General features: G+C 36.4%; 1 protein-coding gene across 1 annotated transcript in view; it reads right to left on the bottom strand.

Annotated features, from left to right (window-relative positions):
* The window catches only part of LOC149104581 (uncharacterized), an 8,118-nt gene extending 7,930 nt beyond the window's left edge, over window positions 1-188 (bottom strand). Inside the window, exon 1 of the mRNA XM_089272244.1 lies at window positions 1-188. This exon is cut by the window's left edge and continues 91 nt beyond it. Within this exon, the coding sequence (XP_089128370.1) occupies window positions 1-188 (188 nt within the window).
* Between the last annotated feature and the right edge of the window lie 11,786 nt (window positions 189-11,974).

Here is an 11,974-nt window from a genome sequence, read left to right as displayed (position 1 = left end):
CCGTTGGGATCTTTGTTCTTAATATTAAGACTGACACAGTTTGCATCCAGGTAGCAACGGTATTCACACTCGTCCAAGTCATTGACAATCATGGTTTTTATCCAGTGGTTCACTAAACGTTTCTCAGCATAGAAATAGTGGGCTGGAAAGTACAGCTCACGTCCTCCATCTGAAAAAAATGTAAACATGTTTATCTAGAGCTTATAATAAATAAAGGAAAATTTGAAACAGGCTTTTATAATTAAAGTCTGAAACAAAAATAAACAGTCAAACATTTTAAAGAACAGAGTAATTTAGGAGTGAGTGCTGAGGGCTTATGTACATAGTATCTCCTATCAACATGCAGTATATGTTTATTTCGCTTTACTCTCCACGCACGAGATTGATTTTTTTGCCACACCTTTGTATAAACAAATCGGTAAAACTATAATTTCTAACCAGTTCGTTATTGTTGTGATACCAAATATATATGAAATAACTTCTTTAAAGGGGAGCTAAGAGTGTACTCGCAATTTTCTTTCCCGCTTGCTAAGTCTTGTGAGGATCCATGATAACTGCATGATTTATTTCCGAGTTCACCTTTCAGTGTCATCGCTTTTTTATGAAGAATTTACGACGAAATACGATAGTAAATCGAGAAATTTCAGTTTTAAGTGGACCAGATTAATTTTAGGTACTTTTCAGTCCCTTTTACATTTTCTTAAAGCTAAAGATATATCAACTAGGTACCTTGAATAACACTGATAACATCTTATTTATGGGAACTACATAAAATAAATTTCACAGTTCAAAGAAATAATGCAAACGCAGGTAAAATTATATCATTAGTTTCATTTCACCAACACTTTCAACTGTTCTTTCCATATGTAATGTGTTAGAAATAATTAATTTTTCAGAAGAATTTTAAAACAGTCAAACAGAAGCTTGCAACACGATGTAGACAATCTCAGTACAAAGTGTTTGTTTACATGCTACTCGTACCTCAGGTGAATTCTTTCTTAAAAATTCCAACCTGATGCTTAAATCACTTACTTGGTGTTTAAATGAAATAGCAAACTACAAATATTTAGAAGACTGGACACCTCGAAGTCGTAATTTAGTAATAATTAGAGAACAACGTAGTGCAAGTGACGGCTTGTTTTGTAATCTTCTCATTGCCGATATCAAGCGTAAATTCTCCTATCTAAGCATCACACATTTCTCAGTTACTGTCTTTGTGAGAATTTGGAGGTATTTCAACATAATACCGATGTTTTTTTTTGTTTTTTTTTTTTGTTTGTTTTTTTTTTGCTAACTGTCTATTTAGACAGCCTGTTAATATTCTGACAATAGAGAGTGCTGATCAAGCTTTTCAAGTTTAGTTTTAAAAAAATCAGTAGTTGTGGAACCCGAAATTTCGCTCAACGGCAGAAGAAGGAACCGTCCCCTCCAAATATTAGCTTTTGTTGACTGATAGGTCAGATCAAGTCTTCGAGAAAATTTACGTGTTGCAAGAGAGAAATTAGATTGCCTTAAATTTGGAAATGGCTAATTAGTACGAGACACGACGTCTATGTCGGATTTACATCATCATCGATTTTAATCTTTGGCAAATTTTTACAAAATAATTCGCATTTAATTCGATAACACTTTTACTATTGGGTCTAGACCCCGGCAAACTTTTCTTTAGAATTTGCGCTTAAACAACCTCTACTAACAGTATTGTTATTTTAAATTAGCGGTGGGTATTGATGAGAATCACGACAATTTTAGTCGTTACACTGTGGGTGAAAAATAGGATAAAATTCTGTATTCCTATCCAGCTTTTTTTATGCATTTTTCTGATACTTTCACGAGTGTTTCTGTAAATTGGTCCTGAACCACAGAAACGATTTGGAACATTATCAGTATCTGGGCCAAGTCTTCTATATTAAAGCTTTCGTAAAATCACCAAAAAATGCTTTACGTAATATATCTAGTTTCAAGTTTCATTGGGCGCTTATCACTCCTTAAATTAAACACTTTAAGACTCTTTCAGTTGCGCACTTTAACACTCCTTAACGTATGTACTTTCAGACTCCTTCAATTGCGTTCTTTAACACTCCTTAACTTGCGCTCTTTAAGACTCCTCAAATAGTACACTTTAAGACTCCTTGAATTGCGCACTTTAAGACTGTTTATAAATAGCGCACTTTAAGACTTCTTAAATTACGCACTTTAAGACTACTTAAACAGCGCACTCTAAGACTCCTTAAATAGCACGATTTAAGGCTCCTTAAATTGTGCAGTTTAAGGCTTCTTATGTTACGCACATTAAGACTCCTGAAATTGCGCAATTTAAGACTCCTTAATTTGCGCAGTTAAACACTTCTTAAATTACGCACTTTAAGACTCCTAAAATTGCACACTTTAACACAACTTAAATAGCGCACTTAAAGACCCCTTGAATTGCGCACTTTAAGACTGTTTAAATACCGCACTTTAAGACTTCTTAAATTGCGCACTTTAAGACTCCTTTAATAGCGCACTTTAAGACTCCTTAAATTGTGCACTTTAAGGCTCCTTAAATTACGCATATTGAGGCTCTAGAAATTTCGCAATTTAAGGCTCCTTAATTTGTGCAACTAAACACTCCTTAAATTACGCACTTTAAGACTCTTAAAATTGTGCACTTTAACAATCCTTAAATTGCGCATTTTAAGGCTCCTTAAATCCCAGACTATAACACTCATTAAATTGCGCGCTTTAACACTCCTTGAATTGCGCGCGTTAACACTCCTTAAATTTCCTCTTTTTATCATACATATTCAAGCACCTGACTATTACCCACTGCACGATCTTGAATTCAAGTTAATTTATACTATGTTTTAAATTCCTTTTCCTCGGGAAAAAATGCAAGAAAATGAAGAAAAATCAAAATATTAATTCTCTTTACTCGTGCCATCACAATGTCAACAGCGCTTTCTCAGGTTCTGTGTTTGTATCGCATTTCACAAGGAAGGCTTGTACATGAACGAACACCAAACCGAACAAATAAATATCAGATCAGAGTTCTCTTGTCTGCTCAAACATTTGCCTGGCTTTTGGGTGAATTTTGAGAAACAGCAGCAACTTCCTCTCAAATCTTTGTGAGTTTCGATCTACAGGCCAAAAAATTGCAGAATTGATTATTCTACTCGCGCTAGGAAACGGACTGTTTTAATAAAAAGCATGAGCCGTACATACATGTATCACAAAGTAAAATCAGGTTTAAAACACAAGATAAGAAAATTGAAGTAATTTGAATTTGGTAAACACGGCTGATGCACGTATCGTAAACATGATATGGTATTCAAATGACGCACGTATCTCATACGAGATATTGTTTATTAGACTTAAAAAGATCGAGTGACTGTCCAAGGATTTACAGTAAGCACCTCTAGTTAACTGTTAGACACACTTTCCAATGAAGAGGAAAATGCTCAGCTTAACCTTTAATCAAGGAAACATGGTTTCTTCAAACTGTTGTCATTTGCTTTTTTATGTATTAGAGGTTAAGCTAGTTTAAGATTTGTCTCACTTCCTCGTTTTACATGACAATGCGGCACTTTTTTGAATGACCTGGTCATGAAGACAAACGGGTGTAGCATTCTATCACATCGCTTCCAAATCTACGGCTAATCAGAGATCATAAGCGAATGTCTTGGTTCCCGATTCAACCAGTGGATTACAGACTAACCCTCGATCACGAAGAGAAGTAGATAGGCCTGCTTACATATCATTTAATTTTCAAAAATTGGAAGACTATTGTGACAATATCAGTTTATGCTTCGCTTGATTTCCTTTATTCTCGTCATACGTCCGCGCTTGCCAGGATAAATGCAGTACAGAGAGATACGGCACTGACTCAGGGTAAGACAGAATGGAAACAATGTGATGCTTTTTCGAACATATTAGTCTAAGTATAATTTCCGACTAAAGATTCGTTTCCCAAATTATCAAGAATCCTTTAACAGCCATCTTTAACCAAACTGGGGAACGCTGACTTAGAAATTAAGATAGCATCTATAAAATACAAAGCAGGTAAAGAGGAAATTTTTTTAAACTCACCCTGCGCCCGAGTTGGACAAGGGATTATTGAAATCCATGGCACGAAAACGAAAAGCAGAGAGAAACTCATTCTTAACTTGCGGCGGATGTCTCCACTTAATAAGACTCAGATACAAGTCAATACAGTATTGAGTAATCACCAGTGATGTCTTGTCGAATTAAGCTCCAGCAAAAGCTAACAACGACTAATGAAAGATGGCATGATATGGCTTAAATTTAAACAGTGCTCAGATAACAGACGTAAACCAATCATGTTACTTATTCACTTGACAAGAGACTGCACTCCACAAAGTACATATAAACTTTCTGCTCTGATTGTGCATTTTTAATGAGTAAATAGAATACCGTTCTTTAGTTAATTTATTTACCTACATGTAGGTTGGTTACTGAATACATTTGAAGGAGAACCACTCTAGTGAAAGTTTGAGTTTGAGTTGTTTTGTTTTGTTTTGTTTTGTTTTGCTTTTTATCGAAATAAAAGGCATGGTTAAGGTCGTTACGCTAATTCACTGTCCTCAAGCGTTGATAGAATAAATTATCTGCAGTTAAACCTCAGATCAACGAAGAAAATAAATTTCTCCAATTTCGGTTTTCCTTCTAAGAAATAACATTCTTTCTTAAACTGAACGCAGCGATGATTCAGTTTCATATTTCCGCTATTTAGTCTTGCATCTAGATATTTTATTGTTATACTTTCATTTGTTTGAATGTTATTTTTTTTGAACATCATATATAGTTTATTGAGACGGTAACCTTCGTTAATGATATCCCTTTTTCATCCCGCGTGTTTGCCCTTAAATTTGTACATTCTACAATGAGAAAGTGTACATGTTGAATACCCAGACATGTGAAAGACTATTGGGAGAGAAAGCTACTCAAGAATCAATAAAGTAAACGACGACAGATTTCCTAATCAGAGTTTACACTTCCTACCAATGCCTTAAAACTTTAAATTTATGCAATTTTGCCCCTTGATATCAAGTTTCTGTTGATAGTTCCAAGACATCACTTGTTCCATTAAAGTAATTGAAAATTATCCCTTGTTTCATGCAAAAGGCTATAATTTCTTCTTACCAAAAACCTTTGGAGTCTCCAACAAGGAAAGAACGAGAAAGATAGAGATTTTAAAGTACAAGCACTTTAGATTTACTTGTATTAATGGAAAATTGTTCATCATTCGACCAGTTGTTTGTTTGCACAGTTTGACGCCGTCGTGTTTCGAGGAGTTTACGTTTCTATTTAAAGACGATTCGCTCAAAGGCTGTTAGAAATACATAATAAAACACGCAACCAAACTTACTAAAGTGCAGTTCTTAGAAGGTCCATTTTCTAAAGGAAATTAATACTCATGTTAATTGAGGTATTTGAAGTTAACGTGACCTAAATTAAGGCGAATTGAGGTAAATACGCAACAGATGTGTTTAGTTTGCCCACCATCATGTACGTTAATTAAGCTGACTATTCTACAAAGCTAAGAGACATTTTATTTTCGCTTTATGAAAAGTGCGACCCTTGTCTGTTAAATAAACGTTTGTTGAACTTAAATCTGTAATATAATTGAAATATCACCAAATACATTTACCACCCTATCACAAATTGGTTAGAATGGCGACTTAAACTAATCCCGAAATTATCGAAATAAAGGCTACTTAGAACTTAATGTTTACAAATACAAGGAAAATAAAGCAGCACTTCCAGTAGAGAAGGTTTCTCTTTCGTGAATTTTCAAGCGCTTAATGCAAGGAAGAAAATGTCCAGTGAGTCCATGACATGTACAATGTAGCTTGCTAATCCCGAAATTATGAAAAGCGTTTAATGAACAATTTATGTTTAACATTTGTAAGGAAAATAAAGAAGCCGTTCCAGTAGAGAACCTTTGTTCTCTCTTGAAAGATGAAGAATTTATAAAGTTAGATTAGACGTGTGGAAAACTGAGTGTTCGGCCCATCCTTTATCCTCAGATTGTCGATCAGCTTTGTTTTCTACAAGAAGAACTGTGACTTGTATGTATCTTTTTATAGAGCTCATGATTGAAATACTTATTAAATCATGAGCATTCTCGTTAAGATGTTTTAACTAAAGAAGATGATTACGGTAAAAGTGACATACATCTGCCTGATATTCAAGCAGTTTCTCCCAACTGCTATATGTGAAAATGTATGTCAGTAAACTACTGAGGAGAACAGCATATGGTTGAGTAAAACTATATTTAAAAAAAATGCATGTGGGCAAATTTGAAAGAGAGTTATGAAGTTTTAGCTTCACCACGCTTCTCAAAGCTGGGTTTACGTCGATGGGTTTTCAACACCCTAGTGCCAGTTTTATGCTTTTCTACTTGCGTCGAATGGAAGGAAAAAAGCTTTTAGCGATAATAAAGCTTTTGTTTTGACGAGCATGCCACATCTTGCAGAAAAGTTCAGTACAGGCCTCAAGCTCCGTTTAGTTATATAATGTTAATGAGGTTCATGTTTCTCTATATGATGTTATTTTTCAAACAGGAAAGGCCAGGAAAACGCCATTCTTCTTTACTTTGAGAAGCCTTTCGAGTAGGCAGCATTTTTTTTTACTTCATAGGCACTTTAAAGGCTACGCAGCTTGCAAATTTTAGCAAGTAATTTAAGCATACATGAACATTTGGTTGCTTGCAAGCAAACTTGTGGCTCATCTGTCGTTAGGAGACGTTCAAATTAATGATAAAATTCAGCTAATTTATTGGCAGCTCGTACTCGTCTCAATATATTCGTTCGTTCGTCTATTTGGCATTCATTCATTCAGAAGAGATGATATTATGGTGGCAAACAAGGTGGACGTACTGAAGAAACCCCGCGTACGAAAACTTCAAGATCATTTGACGTTTTTTTTTTCTTTTTTGGAACGAAAATGTCAGAGAAAATAGCTTACTGGTCTTGAATTATGACCTGCTTGTTAAAAGTTAATTTTGGGAAGATATTTAAAACAGTCGCACAGAAGTTTGCAATACCATGTAAATAATCTGGGTACATTTTTTTTTATTATTTGTTACTCGAACTTCTGGTGCATTCCTTCTTTATACCACATTGGACAGTGATGTTGGGACACTGGGCACCTCGAAGTTGTAATTAAGTGGCAATTAGGGAAGAACGTAAATTGAAATCGACTTTTAAAAGTGCGAGGGGCGACATGTTTTTTTTTTAATCTATCCGTCCCCGAGATGAAGCGTAAATTCTCACTACTAATCATCATACATTTATTAGTAATTGTCCTTGTGAGGATTTGGTGTTACATCAATATAATATCCACCTTGTTCTTGCCACCTGTCTATGCAGACAGCATATTAATATTCTGATAAGAAAAGAGGTGCCTATTAGCTTTTCAAGTTTTGTTCAAAAAATAATAGGTTTAGAACTCGCGTTTTTCCCAGTTCATTTCTGAGAAAAAGGAGGAACCGTTCCTTAGAATTATTAGCTTCTGTTTGGTCGACTATTAGGGCTGAGTATTTTTTAAGAAGAAGTTTCGTGCAACAAGACAGAAAATAGATTGCCAAGGAAATTGCTAATTATACGGACACGAAAACTTTGTTAAATCTGCATCATGAACGTATTTTTTAGGTACAGTTGTATGTATGGCAAATTTAAACGATAGTGGGTCTTCATCTTTGGCAGGATTGGCATTTAATTCCGTAATATTTTTACCCTTGCGTCAAGACCTCTTGCGTCAACCTCCGCTGAGAGAGTTACTATTTCAAATTAGCGGTAGGTAAACATCATGATCAGAGCCATTTTCTTCATTACACTGTTAATAAGAATATAATAAAATTTGATGTTCCTATTTAGTTTCTTTTTATACACTTTTTTCGGATACCTTCGCGAGATTTTTTTCGAGTTATGTGTTTCTATCGGATTATGGAAGTAAACCTTCTTACAAGTACGAGCTGAAAAACCGAACAAATAAATAATAGAACAGATTTCTGTTGCTTGCGCAAATTGGCCTGCATTGCGGGTGGTTTTAAACAAACGGTAGCAAATTAACTTCCTCTAGCATGCAATTTGAATTACAGGCTAAGAAAAGGTAGGGAACATTATGCTTCTTTCGCTAAGAAACCGACTATTTTAATTCAAAGCATCGATTATATACATATGATACAAAGTAAAATTATGTTCACGTCACAAGATAAGAAAATTAAAGTAATTTGATAATTTGATAACTGAATTAATACAATTTCGACGTTGTTTACAAGACTTAAAAGGATCGAGTGATTGTTCAAGGATTTACGGTAAGCAGCTCAAGTTAACTGTTAGACACACTTTTTCCAATGAAGAGGAAAATACTCAGCATCAACCTTTTATCAAGTAAACACAGCTTTATTTTTTTTCTACTGCTGTCGGTTTCGTTTCATATTTTACAGGTAAAGCTGCTGACTTAAGAGCTGCTTCACTTCTTCGTTCTAAATTTTGACAATGCATCATTTTTTTTAGAATGAATTGGTTATGAGCACAAATGCGTATAGCATTTAATCACATCACTTCCAAATCTACGGCTAATCGGAGATCATCAGCGACCGTCTTGGCTCCCGATTCAAACAAAAGACTTAAAACCATAACCCTTGATCTCGAAGAGAAGCAGATGGCCTGCTGAGATGTCATTTAAATTACAAAATTGGTCAGAATATCATGACATTAACAGTCTGTGCTACGCTTGATTTTCTTTATTCTCGTCACATGTCCGCACTTGACAAGATTAATACACTACGGCGGAGAGATATGGGGCTGACTTTGCGTAAGACCGAATAGAAAAGGTTTGATGTGAATTCAAACAAATTAGGTATAATTTCTGCCCATCGATTCGTTTTCCAAATTATCAAGAATCCTTTAACAGCCATTTTTATCTTAACTAAAGAAAACTTAATTAAGATACTATCTATATAAATTACAAAGCAGGTAAATAGTACATTTTCAAACTCACCCTGCGCTCGAGTTGGACAGAGGATTGCTGAAATCCATGGCACGAAAACGAAAAGCAGAGAAACACTCATTCTTAAATTGCGACGGATGTCTTTATCTAATCACTCTCAGATAGAAGTCAATATAATATCGAATAATCACCAGTGATGTCTAGTCGAATTATGCTGAAACAAAAGCTAACAACGACTAATGAAAGATGGTATGATATGACTCACAGTTAAAACCACGCTTTGATGTCAGACATAAGCCAATCATGTCACTTTTTCGCGTGACGGATGACTCAGCAGACCACAGCTCGTATATGCTTTAATTCTGTTCTAACTGCACATTTGTAATAAGGAAAGAGGATACTGTTATTTAATTAATTCGTTTACCAAGGTTGGCTGGATATGTCTAAAGGATAGCCTTTCTTGTGTAAATGTGAACTTTTTCTTTATTCGAAATAAAAGACGTAGGTAAGCTAATTCACTGTCTTCAAGCGATATTAAAATAGATTTTCTGCAGTTAAATCTTAGATCACAGAAGAAAATAAACTTCAAAAATTCCGGTTTTAGTTATCACAAATAACTACGCGCACGATGACGCAGCTTGAGATTCTCGCTATTTCTTCTTATCGCATCAAGCTTCTTGATTGGTATACTCTCATTAGTACCATATCCTCACTGCATACTCATTACCTCATCGCATAAGATTAAGTTATGGGAAGAGTCCGCGACTGATGAGGCAGTAGGCATGCAACGAGGATATGAGCAAATAGAAGCTTGGTCAACCACCACCAGGGGATCAAGGTGAGCGGGTCGCAAAAGACGACTGTCTTTGTAGAGTACAGGACGAAAAGACCACGCTTCAAGCGGACATGCAGACCAAATATAAACTCCAAATGGCGCAAAGCATTACCGACGCCACCAGCACGGGCGAAAACGGGGAATGTTATGGAATAACAGCATGTTTTGCAATGAGCTAATTAATTATGCAGTGAGAATAGTTTGAATGTTATTTTTGTGAACTGTATGGCTTATCAAGTTGGTATCGTTAATGATTTCTCTTTTTCATCCGGCGTGTTGTACCTGAATATATTTCATTTTAAATGATAAATTCTCGATGTTGAATACCCAGAGGAGTTACGGAATTGGGAGTAAAAGGTGCTCAAAATCAATAAGGTTTACAACGCAAGATCTTCTAGTCAGAGCTTACACTTTTTCATAATATCATAAAACTATTCCAATTTTGCTCCTTGACATCAGGTGTCTGTTGATAATTCCCAGACAGCACTTGTTCCCTTAAAATAATCCAAAATTATACCTTTTTCCATGTAACAGGACAAGCTCGCCCTCTTGTTCCCGAAAATATCTTTAAGTCTAGATCTCCAATAGGTGAAGAAAGCGGAAGATACAGATTGTCAAGTAGACGTAGTTTAGCTAAACCCCACGTTGTCAATATAGAATAAATTGTGATCATTATGCGACCAGTGTTTATATTCACAGTTTGACTTCTTCATTCTTAAAATAGTTCATATTTTTATTGAAGAAGAATTCGCGAAAGGGTTGTGAGAGAAACAGAGCACTGTCAGGGCTAGAGACAAATTGAGGTAGAGGGAAGATGCTGCGGCCCTATATGCCACGTGGCATATAGTGGACAGTTATTAGTTATGTAGTTTACGGGGCAGGTCGATGCCGTTGCCCGGAGTGTGGCCGTCACCTTGTCAAAAGGTGTGAGTTGGGGCGTTCAACGTATGTGTGAACCAGTACAGCCAGTCAGTCATTCACCAGTTGCCTGGCACTAAGATGGACCACATCTCTGTAAACGTTGTTGTAGGCCTCCGTCGGTCAGGGTTGACCATGGCTAGCATCCTAGTTGTCTACTTGGCTGGAGCACCGGTGTCTGTGGCTGTGGAGGCCGATGCGGGAGTGACAGTCTCTATTGCAGAGGCTGCATCTGTGTTCTGTCTCTGGTCTGTCGAGGCTGTCGCTTTGTTTTCTGCGAACCCGCCTCTCTGTGGCGGCGTGTCAGCTTCTCCTCCCCTGATTTGAGGTGTTTGGTCAGGGCTTCTCTCCACTTGGACCGTTGGACCGGTCTGTAGACGTGCTACCACTATAAACCCTTCACGAGACACCCCCATAAAACGAAGAGGATTCAGTTAATTTAGTTCTCACCTGCAATCATGGACAAAAGTCTTGAGAAAAATTTGCGCTCTTGGCGCTTTTGCACACACGGCAGACAATAGTCGCGAGCGAAAACAACTTTACCTGCTTAGCCTCCGCCCTCCCCCACCCTACCTAGAATGTGTAATTTCGCCTGAGTTTTAACATTGTATTTAGTAGGGAGGAGAGAATAGCAACGCCTCTTTAAAAGAATTGCAGTGCTTTTTCAAACTTGAGTGAAAAAGATAAAAGAGAAACACGGACAAGCACGTTGAATTAAATCAGTCTCCCAAAGGCTTTTGTCCACCATTGCTGTTCTTGATTTGTTTTCTAACGGTTTTCAGTCCTTATTTTCCTAAATTCTTGGTTCCAGACCTCGCACCAGTTGACCGCGCACTTAAATTTTATTATGGCCGCCACACAACACTTAAAGCTTATATTTCTCTTCAAATCTTAAAAAGGTCAAAAAAAAGGTCCTTGGAAGTGCAAAGACGAGGGAACAATGCACTTGTAAAAACGGTCCACTGCATTTCAGCTCGGAAAACAGTTTCCCTAAAACTTTGCCCATTGAACTGTCTTGGGCCATAAGTAGAAGTAATAATTGCAGTCAGACAGCCTTTCTCACTGGAGACGGCATCGAATATATATATATATATATATTCCAGAAAAGGGATTTATAATTCCGAAAACTCCATCAGATTGTAAATATATACAGTGAAAATTTTTATGAACGTTAACATTTTGTGTCTCCAAGCCTTTAATTTGGAGCCAGAAAATGGATGTCACGCGTCCGGCAACTCATAGTTGTGTAATTTTGAAGAAAAT

Source organism: Orbicella faveolata, unplaced genomic scaffold, assembly GCF_042242905.1.
Source record: "Orbicella faveolata isolate gen_17 unplaced genomic scaffold, um_ofav_v1 contig_34, whole genome shotgun sequence".
Lineage (NCBI taxonomy): Eukaryota > Metazoa > Cnidaria > Anthozoa > Scleractinia > Merulinidae > Orbicella > Orbicella faveolata.
Note: the sequence above shows the minus strand (reverse complement) of the source record. Positions and strands in the feature narration are given on the sequence as shown.